The sequence below is a fragment of the Fusarium proliferatum genome, assembly GCF_900067095.1.
Source record: "Fusarium proliferatum ET1 genome assembly, contig: FPRO_scaffold001, whole genome shotgun sequence".
Taxonomy (NCBI): domain Eukaryota; kingdom Fungi; phylum Ascomycota; class Sordariomycetes; order Hypocreales; family Nectriaceae; genus Fusarium; species Fusarium proliferatum.
The window spans coordinates 1,738,197-1,759,018 of NW_022194790.1; the positions used below are offsets into that span (position 1 = coordinate 1,738,197).

The following is a 20,822-nucleotide window of genomic DNA, read 5'->3' on the forward strand; positions in this document are numbered from 1 at the left end:
ATGGCTGTGTTGCCAGCACTGACACTAGCACTACCTGGTCTCTTGCTGGAGGGCCGTGCTCAGATCTTCACATCTACATTGCCATTCAATGTGGTTCCCCTCCTTAAACGAAACCCCTCTATGACCTCACCTACCCCTTCGGTGTATCTTGTGCGAGCCTCCTCAAACTCCACAGAAAACACAGAAAATATAAATCTTTTCTCAAACTTTGGACTCTCGCTGCTCGTTACTGGGAGACCGAAGGAGGGTCCTGCGAAACGCTCGGCGTAAAGGTGAGCGAGCATTAAACGGACCCCGCACTAACAAAGAGCTGACCCTCGTTTTTTCTGTGTTTTGACAAGGCCATGAGTGGCTCTCCAATTCCTGGGGCAGCCGTTCATCCTAGCCCCGAGTACACATTCCCAATTCTGTCTAGCTTTTCTCCCATGTTACCACCCCCCGTGACGTTCCCTAAGGCCGACGAGACGTTGGTACGCCTCGTGCAGTTCATTTTGGTTCGCGGACCCGCAGGTTTGCTGGTGGTCATGAGCAATTGCGGCTCCGCTGCGTCTCCGTCTCGCCGGCAAAGGCGGGGACGGCCCCACACACCCACCCCGCCTCCGATTCCCTCTCCCCAGGCTCAAATTCTAAGCGCTCTGAACTTTTTCCCTTTACGGCCAACTTTGAACATGGCCACATGGGAAACATGCGCCTCGTTCTTCATGGTTTGCGGCTCTGGCGACTTTCCCAGGCACCCACTATACACCAGCTTATTGGAGCAGTAGCCTTGCGCTTCATGAGTGTTTATCTCACTTCCTGAGAGGCTAGCCACCTCTAAGGTGACCCGATCCATCATATCAACATTCCTCCAATACGATAGCTTTTCTCAAGAGCCGCAAACTTACATAACCTTTCAGCCCTGCCCATCGCCTCCGCAAAATTGGTCCAACGGCAGTCCGGATGCACGCGACATGATAGATCATATGCTCCCCACAAACGAGAGCCGCAATTGCTGAGATTGGAGATGACAGGACGACATTGGAGGCCCCAACGTAGGGATACATACCTTGATGAAGCCCATCCGCTATCTTCAAAACTGCGGCATTGACGGATCCGCGACTTCATGCTTGCTTTTTACCCCGCCAGATCACTTGTCTTCTCCGTACATACCGTAGGTACGACTACCCCACAAACGGGGCCGCAGGCCGCAGTCTTCTCCTCATCCCCGACTTCAGGGACTTGTTGGGTCGGCGGCGGCTCCGTTCTTTTCCTGGGGTGGGATTAGATGTGTCAAGCTAGATGTTTGCAGGTAGATCTGACCCCAGACTTGTGCTTACCATGGAATCATAATGGCAGGTGAATGTGGAGGAATGATAGGCTACCATGCCGTGGGCTTGGTTTGGCAGGCATCTCCTATCGCCCGGTCCAATGGTAGCGGGACTTAGACTAGACTAGCACTTCTCTCAACATCTCATACCTTGAACACATGGGCTGATGTTGCTGGGGCGGTTGATGAGTCGACCGGTTGCCGGTAGTGTTCGGGAGCTGCAAGACCCCGCATGCCCCAGATTCTCCAGATATGAACGAAGGCACTAAGCTCTGTTGCTGTCCCTAGAATTCTTTGCCTACGGACTCTTCCTTCCCCCCCAGATGCGCTTGGTCTCAAGGGTGTTAATGGTTATATTCCTTTGTTGGCAATCTGTGCATCACTTCATTTCCTGCATCGTAGCCGTCAGTGTTCAAAACAGAGACATCCTCGCTACTCTCCTTCTTCCGGACTTCCAAAATGCTTGTTCAAAAACAAAGATGTTTCTGATGCGCCGGCTCTCATACCTTGCTTTAAAAACCTAGGTAAGTAATGTAGCTCACAAGGACTCCATAAGAACAACAGTTGTGCTCGAAGCAACTGGTACCACCTATGCTAGACATATTAGTTATCCAAATGCTAATACTAGAAAACCACAACCTGATTGGATATCTTTCAGCCAAACAAATCGAGTAAAATAAGTGAGAGAACAAAATCCTCTACCTCCCGCTCGATCTGGCTTATAACCTGTCCTTTATTTGCTCTTGGACGTCCTCGCTACCAATTTCAATGGAGAGTACCTGCTTAGATCGGTCACCAAGTGGTGCGGTCGGTTAATTCTTTCTTCCAAAGTTATATAGTCGGTCGTGGAAATACATTTCGAACTCTTTTTGCTATGGGAGTGAGGCACCAAATTGATTGCTTGTGGCCACGGGCAGCTGCAGTACACTGTTAGGTGGCCCTGGTGCATAGGTACGTAGCGGAGTGCCTAAACGCTGCTGCTCGTTTTTGCAACAGCTGGCGAAAGGCTCTCCTTTCAACCCTCAGCCTGATCGTCTGATATTCACCTTGTCTTCTCCTGAGAACCGCACGTCAGGACTTTCACGTTGCGGCATTTTATTTCACCCCAATATGGCAGTGTTGGACGAGGTCCCTCATGTCACCGCACGTGTTCGAGTCGCCGGGGAGCTCGCCACAGAATACGATCCCCTTGATGACGAAGAGGCCGTGGTCAAACTTGACAAAGAAGGCACCAAGATCCCAAGAAAAGTGTGTTACATCGAATCCAAGTCAGGCGCCGAGTTTGCCATCGAAATCGTGGTTTCTGATAAGTATCAACCTCCAAATTCCCACGATTCCTTCATTGCCGAAGTCTACGTCGACGGCGAGCGGAGGAGGTGCAAGATTCTAGACGTACCCCTCTCTAGTAGTAGGAAAAAGGCCATCATCATCTCATCTGGAAGAGTTTCACCAGAAACAAGGGCGAAAAAACCAATACTGGGCAAGTTTGTCTTTGCTCCTATTAATACAATATGTAAGTCTACCTATTAGTCACTTTATCTTTACTAAGATTGCAGCCGATCCCACAAGTGCCGATAGGCTCAACCAGGACCTCAAACGTGCGGAAACCTTGGGAATAATCCGGCTGTGTCTTTTCGCAGGTCGATTTAAAGGAACGCGGCCCCGGGAACATCATTCCTGCTATTCCACCAGCCGAGAGGTAGAAGTAGCGGAAAAGGCGCTGAAAGGCAAGGCCATAAGCCATACAACCACGTATATTATGAAACCCGCGTTTGCTGGAAGAAAGTTCTAATATAGATGTATAGGCTGGCTGAAACAACCGAGAAACCCAGTTCTCAAAAGACAGTCACTACTGACGATCGTTTGATGGGAGAAATCTTCTTTCGTTATCGATCCTACCGTATGCTCTTTCACCTATACAAGTATTGCTTATCGCACCGGGATTCTCTAACTTTCGATACAGAAGCACTCCAACATGAGATGATCATTCCACGCACACCGTCACCTGAGCCCTCAGCTACAACTAGCATCGATGCAAGTGCCCTTTCTCTCCTCACCGAGAGTGACATTCGCCGTCTCGCTCTGGAAAGACTACGTGACACTCAGGTAAGGCAAATTTTCAACACAGAAGCTTGGCTGGTTTGGCCATTTGCTGTTGTTTCTGGACTTCTTTTACTGACTTAGTCTAGATCAAGAATGAGTCCTCTCATGTCAAGAGGGAGGCAGAGGAAGCCTCCCAATCGCCCCGACGATGGAAGTTTGTGAGACTGGAAGATGGGAAAGAGGCTGTCGACCTGACAGATGATTGATCCCAAGTATGAAAATGTCCCTCTGGAATTAATGGTCATGATGGTCGTTACCTCTATTGTTCTGTTAGTAAGGTACCCGTGGATGGTCGGCGCAAGGGACCTAAGCAGTGGACGATGTGGTCATGTTAGACGGGCATTATAAGCATATTCACAGCCTTCTGCATAATCAGCTCTATTATTTTGTCCTATGCAAACCCGAAGGCATGTCCTAAATCATTGATTGTCGTGCCGGGCTATCGTTTCTGGTTGGACAGTGGAGCTCTGATGGTCAAGACTCAGGATAGTCTAAGCTTGTACCGGGAGCGTAAGCCGTGATTGGCTGCTGAAGCTTGCGCTAAGACGCCAACGTGAACCTCCTCCATCTCCTTTCGCGGAATACCCCATGACGTTGCAGTTTAACTCCTCCCTCAATGACCAGCTCTTCACTTTTCATCAACATCGTATTGTCGCCGTCCTTGGATCCTCCACCGCCTCGAACTCGAACATGTGCACGTATAGAAATGCTGCATTTGCCGTCTCATAGCCGCCCCCACGTACGCGCTCGTCGCTGAGCGGCCTCCTTACCCGCAATGGCTCCTGAAGCTCCCAGCAATATCCGTGTCTTCATACGTTGGCACGACCAGACTGTCTTCGCCGGCGAGGAAGTCAAATGTACGATTACATTTAAAAACGCGGCACCGATACCAGGCCAGCCGAAACCACAGCCGCAACAATCGGAACGAAGTCGACTGGCCTCACCTTTGCATGGTCGCCCCAAGTTAAACCAAGGATTAACACCACCGCCGTCAGCATCTTCCGGCAGAGGGCATCGTCGTTCTGCCCTTTCTTTAAGCGTTCCTGCATCACAATCACATAGCCGTACCGGCTCAGTCCAATGGCCTTCATCAGCAGGCTCGAGTGATGGTCGCTCAAGCCACTCTCATAAGCGCTCTGTTTCCATTGTCTCAATAGGATCCAATAATACCGTGGAAGACCACACACAACGAAATGATTTACCGTCGCGCCCTCAAAGACCGCATCGAGGACATGGGCGGGCCTCAAGTCTACAGATTATTCCTCGAGCGCAAGGCCAGCTCCCAACCGGGCCTCATTCCGGTTCGTCGCTTACACAGTACCATTTGAACTAGGAGCTAATTCTTCTCAGCATCATTTTCTCCTCGTCTCTCAAGCTCTCCTTTGTTCCACGCATCATACCCCCCACCTGATCGATTCGGTCGCATATCGCGACCGCCAACAACTCCTCACACACCTATTACAGCCGGCCAACGAAGATCATCGCCGCAACCTATGCCGGAAAACCCAATGCCGGAATTTCGCTTTCCTGCCGCTCCCTCGCCTGCTCGAGAAGTACGACCAAGTTTATCAAGACGATCAACAAACGAAAACATGCTCAGCCCTAGGAACGCTGTGGGTGATTCCAGCGGACTGTCAATGCGCCTCAAGGACGGCGTCCCGACGATCAATGAGCAGCCTGCACCCGCGGCCCGCATTCTAGCAAGCAGCGGCGTCCTCGGAGGCACACCGCGGAGTAGCGGAGAGTTTTATTCTGTCAGCAATAACTCGTCAGAAACTCTGGTATCGGAATACGTGACGCAGCAGCCACCTAATCGTGGACACGCACGCCCACTTAGGAGAAGCCTTGGTATGCCGGCTCCACAGTCGAGAGCGCCTGAATCTTTGATGATGGGGTATGCTCAATTACACGGCTCTTTCTCGTTAGACGGGTCCCTTGTCAGCCTCAGCCAATTTGACCAAGTCAAAAAGAAAGCTATAGTTGGCCAAGGCGGTGGTGTCGTTGGTCTCGAGTCCAAGCGCGACAGCGGTCTTTTGGGGGGATTCGGATGGGGTCGTATCAGCAGCTCTCTGGGCGATTTCTTAGGTGGAGGGGAGCTCAGCACAATCAAGGAGATGCGAGGGGTTGCGAACTCGAAATCTGTGCCTCTCTTGACTACACCACAGTCCATCCTATTTGTTGATCTGCAGCTTGCACCAGGAGAGAGTCGAGTTTTCGAGTACTCTTTTCGACTACCAAAAGGTCTTCCCCCGTCCCATCGTGGAAAGGCCGTCAAAATCACATATAGCTTGGTTATTGGCACGCAGAGGGCTGGAGGAACAAAGGAGCAGCAAGTGAAGTCTGTTGAAGTTCCTTTTCGCGTATTGGGAAGTGTTAACAGCCACGGTGAGATATTGGGACATGACCTGATGAATCCTTATATCCTATTACGGGACCAGGCCCAAGTGAAAAGTCCCTCGAGCAGTGATAAGGGATCAAAAACCAACGGCAACGGAGCCAAAGGACAACAACCTGCCCTGAATAACTTTTTACTTTACGTGGAAGACCTGGTCCATCGACCACGAGATGAGAGTGGCAGTATTCTTCTTTCTCCGGCCGCTGGTAACTCTAGGCGACCATCGGCATTCGAGGAAGCCAGCAACGCACATGATGCTATTCATATGGCAATCATGAGAAGCAACATGACCTCTGGCGGGCAGCAGAGCCCGAACCGGTTCGAAATTGCACGCAATGGGCAAAGGGTTGGTGTAGTGATGCTCACGAGACCTGCCTACCGACTGGGGGAAGTTGTGACAATGGCTATCGACTTTACAGACGCTGACATTCCGTGTTACGCCGTGCACATTACATTGGAAACATCGGAGAAAGTAGACCCGTCGTTGGCAATAAGATCAGAGTCGAGCATCCACCGAGTGACCCGGAAAGTTTATTCGTCTTCATCTGAAGCAACGATGTACTCACGACGGGTCACCTTCAAACCAACGATTCCCATTACTGCAACTCCTGAGTTTGTCACCAGTGGTGTCAGCTTGGAATGGAAGATTCGTATCGAGTTTGTGGTGCCATCCACGGGAAGCGATTCTCCCATTGAGCACGAAAGACGAGCACCACACCCATTACTGGAGCAAATTTCACAAGATGAAAAGGGGGGGACGGTCCTGGTGGCGGTGGAAAATCTAATATGTGAGAGTTTTGAGATCGCCGTACCTCTACGTGTTTACGGCGCAGCTGGGACAGGACTAGAGCGGCTTGAGCGGGACGAGGCTTCCGAAGAAGGCCTTGCTGTATGATGAGAGTTGGACTAACCATATATTTGGTGCTGGGTGTTGGATATTTACTAGTGTGGGATCTGAAACAGCTCGGTTTATAAGGCAAAGAGCTTGTTGCAAATAGAGCATTGGAGTTTGTATGACAGATCAAAAAGAGCGGGAGCAATGGTAATTGGAGAAATTAACTTGTTCTAGTAAGCCTGAGCCATTGGCGTCAGGGATTTTGCGAAATGGATGTCCCCAAGGTTGTTTGTGTGCCTCGAAGCTGTGTTGCCAAATAATAGACCAACGGTCAACTGTGATGACGACGCGTTCGAGTCTCCAGGCGGTTGTTAAACGGTACTGTGCACAGATTGATTCCCTCGTTTAAGAGCTAGGGCTCATAGGTTGACTAACTTCCCGTGACTGATGCTCGGACTCTAAACCGAGATAAGAACGAGTGAGACAGAATAGAATTAACTGGCACAAACATCACAAGCTCAGAATAGCTGAAGTCAAGACTAAAGATACAGGGCAGAACGGGATGGGGCTGGGTATATCCTCATTTCGCAAGGACCGGGATTAGACAAGCGGGTGTCGACTATAGACGAATAAGTAAGGCTGCTTCCCGGGGATGAAAATTTCTTAGTGGGATTTGCTTCTTTGGTTTATTACCTGATTACCTCAAATACAGAGGTGGCTCTCTGGTGTGAGTGTGTTGTTGTTGTTATTGATAATGGGTCAGCTGGTTGGTAATAGTGGCTGCTGGCTCGACAACGAGATGGGGTATTGTGAGAAGACATAGAGCGAGAGAGAGAGATCATCATGCGGCTCAAACTGATTTTTCTTGTCAGTTTGAAGGAAATGGCCTTTGCATACTCTGTAGTAGCTGAGGAATCACGATTATCGCGTTAACATAAGAGCTGGGAACGTGTCCAGGGGGTCGGCATGATTGTCACCAACAAAGGCTCTGGGTTCAATATTTACCACCGTCCTGGCCTGAAGTGATTGTGAGGTGACAGCCACTAACGGGAGAGCTAGGCGGCAAGGATCAAGCCGCCAAGAACCAGCTTGCTCAGGCCACTGCCGGTACCGATACCAAAGAACAGCCCGTGAGATAAACGTCAGGGACTTGGCTCTCATCAAAGCAACAAGGCCCCTGGACAACGAACAGACAAGGGTCCATGTAAACAAACCCAGCAGAACAACTGCTTAGGCGCCCACCGAGGACATGGAGTTTGGACTTGGTCTTTGATACTAGGTAGGTATGATTTGACTACGATATTGACGGGAAGGGAATGGGCTGGGGTTGGGTTGAATGAGAGTCATCAGCATTCCATCCCACAAGCTGGTGCGAACCTTCTTTTCTCTTCCCTTTCCACCTCACCAACCTCTTTCGTTGGGAGCCCAGATCTAATGTTGCTAATATTTTCAATCTTCTTTGTCGCTCACTAACAAACTTTGCCAGTCATTGTAAGTTGCTAGATAATTCGCTCCAAACAGGTCGCTATCCAGACGCCTCCGCTACAGCAACTGACGCCTCATCCGCAGCCTTACATATTTCCATCTCTTGCTTTCTGAATCTCGCTGCCATTAGCCCCCGCAGGCCCGCAGCAGCTTCCCGACTTACACCGCCCGCCATCCACTTTTGCAAACATATCTTGCTTCAGCTGTCCTTTTGTTTGTGGGCAATGGGAATTGGCTGTTCATTCTTTAGTTCTACTGTTGTTCTCTTGCCGTAAACGAAAAGATTTCGGTGTTCCCGTCGCTCTTTCAAGCCGATACTTCACCATTACACCATCTCAATCCACACTAGACAATCTTCTCGACGACAAACCCACCAAAATATCATCATCAAGTGTCAATGGAGGAAACATGGCTGCGACACCTTCCAACGGTCGTTTAAAACTCACGCCTTCCAACTCTCCCTTTCTAGCTCGCCCTTCTAGGTCCTCTAGGTCGCCTATGCGTGGTCGCGCACACGATGCCTCGAAGCTCTCCCTCCAGCGTGTCATTGGCACAACATGCTCCTCTCCAACAGGGTTCGATACTCTCCCGTCTGTCTTTGCATACATAGCTGGAGGTGCTGTTGTGGTGGTGGATGTTAATGGCGATAATCACACTCAACGTTTCTACCGAGCTCGACCGACCGCCGTCCCACTCTATTCCGTAGCAACCTTTCAAAACACACCCACGACGCCCTCGGGAACACCAAAGGCGAACGACAGTCGGGGACGTGTAGGCCCGCGGTTCCCTAACTCACCACACACTTCGTCCGACTGGAACGAGTCTCCTAGCAATACCTGGACAAGTCGCGAACGGATCAAGGCTGCAACATGCCTTGCGTTGAGCCGCGATGGAAAATATTTAGCTGTTGGCGAGACTGGATACTCCCCACGAGTTCTGGTTTTTAGCTTACACGATACTTCTTCCGACGGCCCTCTTATCTCGATCAGCGAACATGCTTTCGGGGTCAATTGCGTTGCGTGGTCTGCAGACACCCAGTATCTTGCGTCTCTAGGAGCTGCAAACGATGGATTTCTCTATATCTGGAAGGTCGACCCTCGAACAGGCGCGGCTAGACTTTACAAACAAAACCGATGCACGTCATATGTGAAAGACATGGTATGGATGGGCAATTCTCTCATCACATTTGGCGTTCGCCATGTCAAGATGTGGAAACCTGATGATGGCCCAACTATTTCGCCTACGAAGCAGAAGTTCTTCAGTGAACAGCCGGCCTCTACTCCACCCTCTCAAAGAACCCTACCAGGGCGTAACATCCTGCTAGGACCTCTCTTGGAGGATACTTTTACTTGCGCTGCTGTCGTCAAAAACTCTAGCCTCATCATTTGCTCGGAAACGGGTGGTGTATGTATCATGGCGGAGGACGACAGGCAGATGAAATTGCAGAAGGTCCTTGGTTTAGACTTCTCCATTTCGACTATTGCTGTCAAGGGCAATATTGCCTACGTTGGTGGCAGACATGGCCATTTTGCCGTGCTTGACATTGAAGCTGTTTTGGACGCTCAACCACCGTCCGCGTGTATAAAAGAGACTACATTCTGCCCTACAGGACAAGTTGCCCTGGGTTTTCTGACACACAAGCTTGTCACCATTGATTCGCAACAGTCCATTGACATCTGGAGCTCAGACCATGTGCCTGGCAAGAATACCAAGGCAATGGCCAGCATTCCTATCCCTGGTCATGGGCAGTCTGTTACAGGTATACAGGTCTTGGAGAGACCAAATGATCTGAAAGCTTCGTTTTTGACATGGACAGTTTCTGGAAATGTTTCCTTCTGGACATTGGAGGGTCAAGTCCAAGCATCAATTGATGTACCGATTGGAATGACTGAACCAGAGAACGAACTGGACTCGGTCAACCAACTTACATGCGCCCGGGCAACGAATGACGGTAAACTTCTTATTTCCGCCGATAGACTGGGCGTGCTACGAATGACGGACATCGCCACAAAGGAACCCGTTTTAGACATCAAGGCACATACTGCTGATTGTCGATCCGTCAGTGTCTATGACAGGGATGGCAAATTTCTCATGGCGTCTTGTGGACGAGACAGAACTGCGCAGCTCTTCCACAGGACTGCAGGCGGCTCCATTGAGCATTTTCAGACATTGGAGTTCGCTGCGAAGGTCGTGCAGGTTATGATTCCGTCCGAAGACAAGGTGCTAACCTGTTCATTTGATCGAACATTACAAATTTACGATATCATCACAAAAGAGGGTGATCCCGATTCTGTTGCCGCTATCCCTTCCAGAGTAATTTCTCTCCGAGCCTCGCCTAGCTCAATGGTTCTGGGCATGGGCCAAAGAACTGTCTTTGTCTCTTTACTAGATCGGTCTATTTGCCAATATGAACTCAACACGGGACGCAAGATCTCTTGCTTCAAATGCCAAGACGAGACAAAAGGCGAGTCGGCTGTTCTGGACTCGCTCTGTTTTGGACAATGGCCTCCCAAAGACCAAGACTTCCTCCTCGGAACATCAAACACAGACAAATCCATTCGGCTCTACGATGCCCAGACAGGGAGCTTCTTGGACCGAGAATGGGGTCACACTGAAGCAATCAACGGCGTTTGCCTTATCGAAAATGATGATGGAAGCCGCAAGGTTGTGAGTGTCGCATCGGATGGAACAATGATGATATGGGGTCTGGATTTAAACGATTCTCCGCCTGGTTCCACGAGTAGAGAGCCATCGCCCGCCAAAGACTCTGTATCAGGACGACCGCCACTTCGCAGGGTCTTGTCAAAGGCTGAGCTAGCCGAATTCCAACGGCCTTCGCCGACATCTGGTCGGAGATCCCCACCCCGAACACTACAGCGGAGGACCTCGCGATTCAACCTGGCTGCTAGCGTCAGAACACCTACCCAAGGGCTTCCAACAAGCCCTAGTAGCACATTGGCAGAAGATACACCGTCAAGACGACCTTCTGCTGAACCGCGGAATAGTCCCCCAGTGTCTCCAAAGGGAAAGGTTACCAGACGACCTTCTCTTCCAACTCTAGGCACAAGCGCACGCAAAAAGACATCCTCATCAAACTTGCGAGGCTTTGGCTCGTTGAATATGGCGACAGAACAAACTTGCCGTCAACTTAGATCATACAGGAAGAAGCTTGCTTCCTCAGAGCCGATTAGCCAAGAAAATCTGACAGAGCTAGATCAGGAGTTGCGACTGACGGCAGCAGCTCTCGGCGACCGGGCTATTCGAAGCAGAGCCATGAACGAGACGGTTCTCAGTGGTCTTCTCGATCAGTACTCGGAGAGACTAGTCACATTGCTGGACGAAAAGTTGCGTCTCAGCTACCAGCCAAGATCTCCAACTGAAAAGGATGGAGACAGTCCAGACGGAGATAGCCCGGATGAGGAGGCCAGGCGCAGTATTAATGGATCCTCAAGTTCGCTTTCTCCTTAAGGTTTTGTCCTTGCCTGCTTATGAAGGACTACTTTCATTTATTCTTGTTATACTTGGATTAAGAGGGCAACGGCGTTAAATGGTGCTGGTTTTATGGGCTGGACGGCGGGGGATTAAGGCAAGCATCGAGTGTATCTTGATGCCAAGTTCCAATATGATACCATGGGTCTGGAGTTTTACTGTTACTTTGTCAGGGATAAAATAATCCTTTATCATAGCCAAAACCGGCACTTCTTGCTAACGCAATGGACGTGATCAGGCGCACAAATACTCTCCTCTCGTTAACCAACAAACTCTAGTGAAGCTTTTGTAAAGTTGATATATTGAGTGACCAGAAACCATATCTCTCGGTTTCCATGGATCGCTTGCCGCGCCTTTTGCGTGTTGGCGTTCAGGGGTATCACGTGCTCAACCAGGCTTTAGCGTCAATGCAGCTTGGACGGACTCAGCCCAATTTTTCTTCCCTGCATCATCGAAATCAACCATCAATCAACATTATCGGCGATTTAATCACGTGATATTCCAACAGAGGGATCGCCCAGACGAGCAAAAAATTACTACACCATTGGTTCGACGATCGAGCGCGTTTCGCAACAAGAAGCCCAAGAAGCCCAACGTACCCGATGAAAGGCCTAGAGGTCGCCATAGACGGTTCTGGAGTTACTGATTAAGGTTGCCTGTACGTGTTTGATTGAGAGGACCCCGACCATGACGTAGCTATACCTGTGTCGCGACAGACGCCTAACTAGAGTACCATAGACCGTGGCGCCAGTTCATCTTCTTGCTCGACGTGAAGGCCCCTTGGATAGCTGGCGAGGTGGACAGCGGGGCATGAATCAACCAGCCTTCCACACGCCCCTCGAGTCGCTGCTATTATTCCAGTCGTTGGTAGCTCAGGGATTCGACAATGGGGTCTTCGCGCGTATCTCTGAGCAACTCATCAACAACGCGCTCATCAAGGAGGGTTCTACTTATGATCCCGCACGATTAAGACCTGATGCGCTTCAACATCTTTTTTTGCGACTCTTGGGGGATGAACTGAGGGGCGAGCATGAGAAGGCTGCGGCCGACGATTCGACGACATCACCGAACTCGCGAAAACGAAAGCTCGGGAACGCAACTTTGCCAACGCTTAAGGAGATTTACGAACATGTTGACAAGATCCCCCCGCTTATTGACCGGCTATATGAGCGATACAAGGATAATACCGTCGCGCAAATTCGAGATGATGAGCGCAGCTTCGAGACATCCCAAAAGGAAATTCAAGCAATGGAGCGATGTGAACGAGAACGACGCGCTAGAGTCGCGAGCCAGAATGGAACACCTGTACTTGCTGCTCGTGATCAGAAGCCTTCCGCTACGCCTAATGGGTCAACATCCTCACCTGCTATGGCAACAAACTCGGCGGCGCCAGTTCGAAGAGGCCCAACACAACAGACGCCTGTGATCCCACCCAAACCGCCTGTCTCCCACAATAAACAATCAACAGTTGCGCCGCCTAGCCACATGCCTACTGGAACGGCATCGATCCGACCTTCGAACTCACCAACTCCGCCAAATTCTACCGGGTCGGTGCTTCAGCCTCCAGCAGGTGTCCCTCAGACAACACCACGACCATTACAGGCGCCACAACCTCTTAAGCAGAGCCCTGCTCCCAGACCAGACATCGAGGCTAAGCTGAAGGATGGAAATGCGGCTTCAGGAGCTGCTCTGAAGTGGGAGAAGCCTTATCAGCCGCCACAAACAGCTACACCCCCTCCTCGGCAGGTTCAATCACCCGTTGCCCAAGGACCAACAGCTCCTCCGCCACCGCAGCAACAACAGCATCTACAGCAACATCCTCAACAACACCCACAGCAGGTACCATCGCAACAGCATTGGTACCCACAACAAACTGCTCAATTCTCTCCCAAACCTGGTGCTCAACCATTATCTCATCCTCAAACACCCCAGCAGGCTCGGTCACATCCTATTGCTCCACAACCTCCTCAGGCACAGTCCCAAGCTCAAACTCATCATCAACAACGCCCTCACCCTCCCCAGGTTATTCAGCCGCCGCCACCATCAACGCAGCCAGCTCCCCACGCTCCTGGGGCTCAGCACGCTACACCGACACAACATACTCAACAAACCCAAAGAATCCAAACGCCTGCACAAGCACAGCATGCTCAGGCTCAACAATCTTCGCAAACTCAACCTATCGCTCAGGCTCTGCCTCAGTCTTTGCCACAACAGCATCAACAGAAGCCACGGCCAAATTCCGCTAAGCCAGGCCTGGCACCACCGCAGCATGCTGGTCAGCTAGCCCCTCCCTTACAGCCGGCACCTCCACGGCCAGTTGCAGAGTCTCCCGGAGGCCAAACGCTCCATGCCCGTCCGTCTTCCACGACGCCAGTGCCACACCCTCGCCCTATCCAGCCCCCCCAAGGGCAGACTCAGCAGGTCCGACAGACTGCCGCAGGCTCCCCAGCTCATCCTACAGCAATTTCAGGCTCCATTGCCCCTCCCCAGCAACGTTGGCCGCCTGGATATCAACCTCAACCTCCTCAGCATGGGTCACCCGTCAGCTCTCCTGTGCCACCGGTATCTAAAGTTGATAAGGCTCAATCGTCACAATACGCTAGTCAACCTCAACGACCTGGCGTTTTGAGCCACATCATTCGCCAGGCTCTAAATACTCCGGTCAAGAAGCTTGGGGTACCATCGGCACCGCACACGCCCATCTCAGCAACACCCACTCACGTTACTCACGGGTTTGGAACAAAATGGGCTCCACATTCCACTCCGTCTACTCCGGGTCCTAGTCATATGAGCGTGGCACCTGAAAGTCCGGCCTATGAGCCAGTCAGTCCTCCTCAAAAGCCTGCAACGTTACCGAGCTCTGCTGGGTCAACACCAAGACCTTTAAGAAAACAAGCGCCTAAAGCAGCCTCGAAAGTCGAACAGACCGTCTCCAAGTCTGCACGCGGCCGGTCTGCCAGAGCCGGGCAGAAGGCTCGTGCAGTTAGTTCCACACCTTCTCTCACTCGATCCAGGCGAAGCCAATCTATCCTCTCTAATACTGATGAGCCCCCGACTCAAACAAGTGAATCAGCACCCAAAATTAAGGATGAAGATGCTACACCTCGACCCACCGAAGACACAGGCGATACTACCGCCGATGAGAGCGTCCCTGGTCGGCCACAGATCATGACTCCTGGTAGTGTCTCTTCGCGCCTCCATAAACGAAAAAGACAAATTACACCAGTCAATCCACCACCCGAGACAACTCAAGTTCTTTGGACACGAGGGTTCACCAAAGTTTCGTCATCTGCTCTGGATCAGATTTCTAGCCACCGGGATGCGAACATGTTTGCCACCAGGCTCCGTGAGAAGGACGCGCCAAATTATCGCCAGATTGTGCTGCAGCCTCAAGATATAACATCCATCCGGGCTGCTATCAAGCATGGGAACAAGGCGGCTGTTCAGGCTGCAGCCAGTCTTCCCGGCGGTGATCCTGGTACTGCGCACGTGTGGCTACCTATATCCGACGAGCTTGTTCCTCCAAAAGGCATAATCAACAGTGCCCAGCTTGAGCGCGAACTTGTCCACATGTTCTGCAATGCCATTATGTACAATGCTGACCCCGATCGCGGTCCTGGGCCTGGCTTTATGAAACGCTCTCAGGACGAGGAGGAGGAAGAAGTAGTGGGCTACCGCCTCGACGAGAATGGCGTTGTAAAAAATACCCGCAGCATGTTTGTTGAGGTCGAGAAGCTCTTGGGTGATCTACGAAGTGCTGAAAAGGAGCGTAGCGCGCCTCCGCCTTCGGCTGTTCGTCCAGCTAGCGTCGCTACACCCGCTGAGGAAACGGGCGACGACGAAGATGAGGGTGAACGTGAGACTGGAACAGCCAAAAGGCGTCGTATAGGTGCCCGGGGCTGATCGTCCTGATTCGCACCATTTTGAAAGGCCATTATATCTTAACTTTGGATGTCGGCTTCACTAACTGTAAAGGGAAGCAGTATGTAATTTTTGTTGTTATTGTGTACAGCGTCTAGAATAGCTAGCCCCTTGATAATCACCAACCGATCCAGACTCATGTCACTTTGGCCATGACCTCTTTTATGTGTAATTCATTCCCTTGCCATGGGTCAGTGATATGCCCGGTCACACTGCGGCAAACTCCCCTGCGCCTTTACCATATTCATGTGGCATCATGCCACCATCAGGTCGAGAGTGCTTGAATTATTCGAGCTTCGGAGCCCCTAGTGATGTGCTTGACCGATTACTATGTGCCCCCTTCTTGGAACTTGCATCATCATCGGCAGGTCTCTTGCGAGGCCAGTCTGGGCATATATCGATGTTGTCCCTCGGAAACCACCACTCTAGGAACAGAAAAAAGAGGTAATCCACAACGCAACAAAGACAGAAGAGCTTTCCGGCCCAGATACCACAACCATAGTAGCGCTTCAGACGATCTATAAGAGCAAAATTGCGTATACGGCTACCGTAGCCTGATGTGTCAACACCGTAGAACTCGTCCTCAGGGATGGTGCCCGAAATGCCGTCGTAAACGCGCTCCGTGCGCAGAGCGACATTTTGCCATGAGTACATCTTTTTGACTTGTTCGTGGAATTTCTCGGTACGAATCTTTCCAGCGCGCATCGCACTGATGGCTTTGCTTGTGGCGAGGACGATATCGTCTTCTTCTGGTTTGGCGAACGTCGTCATATGCGAGGGGAGGACTTCTGGGATGCCGCCAACCTGTGTACACACGACATAAAGGCCGCAGCTGGCGGCTTCAACAATGACAGTTCCGAAAGCCTCGGTCAGAGATGGGTGGAGGTAGATGTGGCCTCGAACCATAACATCTCTGACTTCTTCGTGACGGATGGGACCGAGCATCTCGACACGATCCTGGAGCACGTTTGTTTCGATCATTTGTTCGAGGTCGATGGCTTTAGGGCCGGAGCCTGCAATGATAAAGCGGGTGTTTGGATGATTTTCCAACACGCGAGGAATAGAGGCAATGAGGAGATCAGTGCCTTTATTGTAGAATAAGCGTGAAATAACAACGATTGTGATGGTATCGCGAGGTCCTATGCGCTGAGGTGGAGGATAGACTGGCCCTTCTGAGCCAAAACTCGTGGCTTGGGGAGATGGCGACGCTGGGACATCCTTAGGACGAAAGTTCTCTGCAACAACAGCGTTTGGTATCACAGAAACCATGACTGGGTCGAGTGATGCGCGAAGGACCGTGTTCTCCTTACTGAGACTCGTCAACAAACACTGGTATACTTCGTTCAATGGGTTGCTATCTTACCATGTATGGCTGACACATATGCTGTGATCAACATCACTCAAAGTAAACTTGAGGAGCTTGTTTGTGAGAATTGTTCCAGCGTCGGCAAAGCCAAAGAGTGAGTGATCTGTGAAAACAGTACGTAACCCCATGGTACGAGCATGCAAGATAGCTTCATGGCATAGACTGCTGAGGCTGCCATGGCCATGCACAATCTCGATGCGCTCACGAATGCAAATATTTCTGAAGATGGGGAAGAATGAAAAGACGGTTGGAAACGTTGCTGAACGGTAGATGACGAGGAAAGGAACGTGATAGACCTTGACGCCGTTTGTGAGGTACCGCACGCCCTTGCGGTCGTCGTAGGCATGAGTTATGATGATGACTTTGTGGCCACGGTCGACAAGCTTCGTAGCGAGTTGGTAAATGTGAGATTCGATGCCTCCTGGTTGCGGGAAGAAGAAGTCGCTGACCATGGCGATATTGTACGTGCGGCGTGTCATGATGGCGGTTGAGGATGAAAAGGGGGATGCAGCATGACTAGAATTTTGATTGTGTACCAAGGTCAGCACTTGCTGAGCTTATAACATTTGTGCTTGATTGACGACTTTTGTGAACTAGTTATTGTGATGAGATATCTGTCTTGTCTCAACTTGTACATGAAAGCAACTATATACAGAGTAAGTTCAATGCTTGAGCGAGCTGAGCAAGGTGCAAGCATACCAGTGGAGTCGCTGGGCCACTAACTAAGTACCGACTTGAGGGTATTACAAAAGAAAGAGTAATCTCTATTAATTGAGAGATATCAACGATATTTTTCAAGACATTTCATATTCCGTATATCATGTTGGTAAGGAAACGAAGATATCGATTAACAAAAGAAGGTAGATTCCAAACACTGAAGCCACATCTGCACGAGCTTGGGCTGTTCTGATAGAAACATCAGACTAACCTGTTTTGCTCAAGCGTTTGCTTCACTGTTCCAATAAGCGGATCAGTTTATAATTTTAGCGGTGTGAGACGGCAGAACCTCACTAAGACCAGGAACTGTCCAAAAATTTAGGAATTGAAGCACTTCAAGCCCCTCCATCGCGATTAATTCTACACAGCATTTTCGAGAAAATGTACGCCAGATATATACCTCCCTCTAAGGGTGGAAGCAATTCGAATGCTGGTCCTCCTCACTCGTCATCAAAATCTACAAACAACACTGCTCCTACTACTGCAACGAATGCCTTCGGGTTTTCGCGATACGTCCCTCCGAGCGCAAAGTCCGTAGCTCAGTCCATGCACATAGAGACTCCTCAAGTCCAATACTTTGATGACGTACCGCCCACAAATACCAAGCGCAAATTAGATACTTCGGAGGAGAGCAAAGGAACACCAGGTCCTGATAGCAAGAAGCCCAAGACAGAAGAACCGACTTCACATAGGGATGGAGAAGATGCGCCGAAAAAAAAGAAAAAGGTCAGAAGAGGCAAGCGAAGAACTGGAGCTGCCAATGACGAACGTGAAGATGACGGTACCAAGCCTGCGCAAGAGGCTCCCGAGGCCACATCTAAGGAAGCAGACGCAACCCCCGAAGAGAGCCAGACTATGGACGAGGATTCTGCAAAGGACAAGGAAAAGCCGAAAAGAGAAGTGAAGGAAAAGAAAGAGAAGAGGAAGAGGAAGAGGAAGTCAAAGAATGAAGAGCAAGAATCAGAAGTTCCTCACAGACCTGTTCCCAAGGACGACGATCGCAACGAGGATGTATCCATGACCGACGCGGCAGAACCCATTGAGAATATGCCTGAACCTACCGAATCAGCGGCAGACGAGGAAGATAAAAGACGGAAGCGCAGGGAAAAGAAAAAGAAGGGAAAGGAAACTGAACCAGCAGAGGAACAAGAAGATGAACTACAGACAAACCAACGCCACAAGACGGTCATGAGCAAGCTAGAGAAGTCTCTTAAGCTTGCCAGTGAGCTGCCCGCGGACGAACAGGATGAAGAGGATCAGGGTGAATTACACGGCCTCGAACCTTTGCCTCAACCAGAGCCGGTTAGCTCCCTGACGACCTCAAAGCCGAACTACAAGATTCTTCCCTCTTGGCTCGAGGATCCTATCCGTGTCTCTCAAGACACACACACACCCTTTGCTGAACTGGACATCATACCCAAGGCTTGTCGAGTATTAGAGGAGAAGGGATTCCGGGATGCCTTCGCTGTACAGACTGCTGCGATTCCTCTCCTACTGCCAACAAGTAAGCAACGCGGAGATGTGCTTATATCTGCCGCGACCGGTTCTGGTAAGACACTAGCTTATGCCCTGCCCGTTGTACGAGATATCAGCCAGGGATGTCTCACGAGGCTGCGTGCGCTAGTAGTGCTACCAACACGTGAACTGGTCAAGCAAGCTCAAGAGACCTTTGAGCTATGCGCTAGAGCATTCGATGGTGGTGATCGAAAAAGAGTGCGAGTGGGCATCTCCATCGGTAGTCAGTCACTCGAGGCTGAGCAGAAGGCCTTTATGGATCAGGAGCTTCGATATGACCCTGATACATACAAGAAGCTGAAAGAAGAGACGCAACGTCGAAAACAGCTGAAGTGGGGTCTTTTGGCATCAGAAAGTCTCCAAGATCTTGATATGGAGGACACAGATCCTCGATTAAGCCACATGAACGGATATGTGGTTGATTACATTTCCAAAATAGATGTTCTGATATGCACTCCTGGACGATTGGTTGAGCATATGGAACAAACAAAGGGCTTCAACTTGGATTACATTCGATGGCTGGTAGTTGATGAGGCGGATAAGCTACTTGCTCAGAGCTTCCAAGGCTGGCTTGACCTCGTTATGGAAAAGTTCCGCATCGATAAGTTTACCGCACGAGACTTCCATGATATGGACTTTTCTGGTGTTCGTAAGGTCATTCTGAGTGCCACGCTCACAAGAGATCTGAGTCTTCTCAACCAATTAGGTCTGCAAAGACCACGATTGATTGTCCTGGAGAACGATGGCGACATCCAGATTGCTGAGCATTCTCTGCCCGTGTCGTTGAAAGAGCATGCGATTAGAGTGCACGACACCAATCTCAAGCCCCTCTACTTGCTTGATCTACTCCGCAGCCAGGACATGCTTATGGCAAGCCCTAACAAAGACGCAGAGGAGCCCAAGGCGGAAGAAGCTGAAGACTCGGCTACTAGTTCTGACTCAAGCTCCAGTTCCGACTCCGACTCTGACTCTGATGCTACTTCTGACACAAGCTCGGACACATCTTCTGACTCGGATTCTGACACAGACACCAATACCAAACTCAAGGTCTCAGGACGCACACTCAAGTCTCACATCCCTATTTCTCTTATCTTCACAAAGTCCAACGAATCTGCACTTCGTTTGTCACGACTACTCGCCCTCTTGGATCCCTCCTTGGCAGACCACATTGGCACACTCACGTCAACCACACCAACACACATCCGTCGCAAGACTCTCCGGGCCTTCTCTACTGCCTCGTCTCCCATTCGCCTCCTCATAGCCTCCGACCTTGTTGCTCGTGGTATCGACCTTCCCAGCCTTGACCACGTAATCAACTACGACCTACCGCCTAGTGTAGCCGGCTATGTTCATCGAGTCGGTCGAACAGCTCGAGCTGGAAGGTCAGGATGCGCATGGACACTAGTTGGCGATGATGAGAGTGGTTGGTTCTGGGGCAAGATTGCCAAGGGAGCTGGAGTCAAGAGAGCTCAAAAAGTTGAGCGAACAAGGATTGAAGAAATCGACGAACAGAGAGTGGAAGGCTATGAGGCTGCTTTGGAGAAGCTGGGTAAGGAAGCAGGAAGGTAACCGATCATATACTATAGACACCGCTAGATACCAGCACTATGGGTTGCCTTACGGCTTACATGTCAGAATATGGATATGCCTGAGATATCTAATTTTCAATACCCACTCAGATTTATTTCTC

The 20,822-nt window shown here is 50.5% G+C and overlaps 7 protein-coding genes across 7 annotated transcripts; 6 read left to right on the plus strand and 1 right to left on the minus strand.

Annotated features, from left to right (window-relative positions):
- FPRO_01512 (uncharacterized protein) lies at positions 1-270 on the plus strand (the record flags this gene model as incomplete). The annotated part of the gene is made up of 1 exon (XM_031230650.1): positions 1-270. One exon carries the CDS (start codon positions 1-3, stop codon positions 268-270), a length of 270 nt encoding a protein of 89 aa, XP_031074961.1.
- Positions 271-2,416: 2,146 nt separating this feature from the next.
- FPRO_01511 (uncharacterized protein) lies at positions 2,417-3,615 on the plus strand (the record flags this gene model as incomplete). The annotated part of the gene is made up of 5 exons (XM_031230661.1): positions 2,417-2,819; positions 2,863-3,058; positions 3,112-3,206; positions 3,270-3,412; positions 3,496-3,615. The coding sequence occupies 5 exons, from the start codon at positions 2,417-2,419 to the stop codon at positions 3,613-3,615; spliced, it is 957 nt and encodes a 318-aa protein (XP_031074962.1).
- A 569-nt stretch (positions 3,616-4,184) lies between these two features.
- FPRO_01510 (uncharacterized protein) lies at positions 4,185-6,699 on the plus strand (the record flags this gene model as incomplete). The annotated part of the gene is made up of 2 exons (XM_031230672.1): positions 4,185-4,710; positions 4,760-6,699. The coding sequence occupies 2 exons, from the start codon at positions 4,185-4,187 to the stop codon at positions 6,697-6,699; spliced, it is 2,466 nt and encodes an 821-aa protein (XP_031074963.1).
- Positions 6,700-8,532: 1,833 nt separating this feature from the next.
- FPRO_01509 (uncharacterized protein) lies at positions 8,533-11,592 on the plus strand (the record flags this gene model as incomplete). Its single annotated transcript, XM_031230683.1, has 1 exon — positions 8,533-11,592. One exon carries the CDS (start codon positions 8,533-8,535, stop codon positions 11,590-11,592), a length of 3,060 nt encoding a protein of 1,019 aa, XP_031074964.1.
- Positions 11,593-12,423: 831 nt separating this feature from the next.
- On the plus strand, positions 12,424-15,516 carry FPRO_01508 (uncharacterized protein; the record flags this gene model as incomplete). The annotated part of the gene is made up of 1 exon (XM_031230694.1): positions 12,424-15,516. One exon carries the CDS (start codon positions 12,424-12,426, stop codon positions 15,514-15,516), a length of 3,093 nt encoding a protein of 1,030 aa, XP_031074965.1.
- Positions 15,517-15,819: 303 nt separating this feature from the next.
- FPRO_01507 (putative to N-acetylglucosaminyltransferase SPT14) lies at positions 15,820-17,379 on the minus strand (the record flags this gene model as incomplete). The annotated part of the gene is made up of 2 exons (XM_031230706.1): positions 15,820-16,843; positions 16,898-17,379. The coding sequence occupies 2 exons, from the start codon at positions 17,377-17,379 to the stop codon at positions 15,820-15,822; spliced, it is 1,506 nt and encodes a 501-aa protein (XP_031074966.1).
- A 619-nt stretch (positions 17,380-17,998) lies between these two features.
- On the plus strand, positions 17,999-20,701 carry FPRO_01506 (uncharacterized protein; the record flags this gene model as incomplete). Its single annotated transcript, XM_031230717.1, has 1 exon — positions 17,999-20,701. The coding sequence occupies one exon, from the start codon at positions 17,999-18,001 to the stop codon at positions 20,699-20,701; it is 2,703 nt and encodes a 900-aa protein (XP_031074967.1).
- Positions 20,702-20,822: the final 121 nt, after the last annotated feature.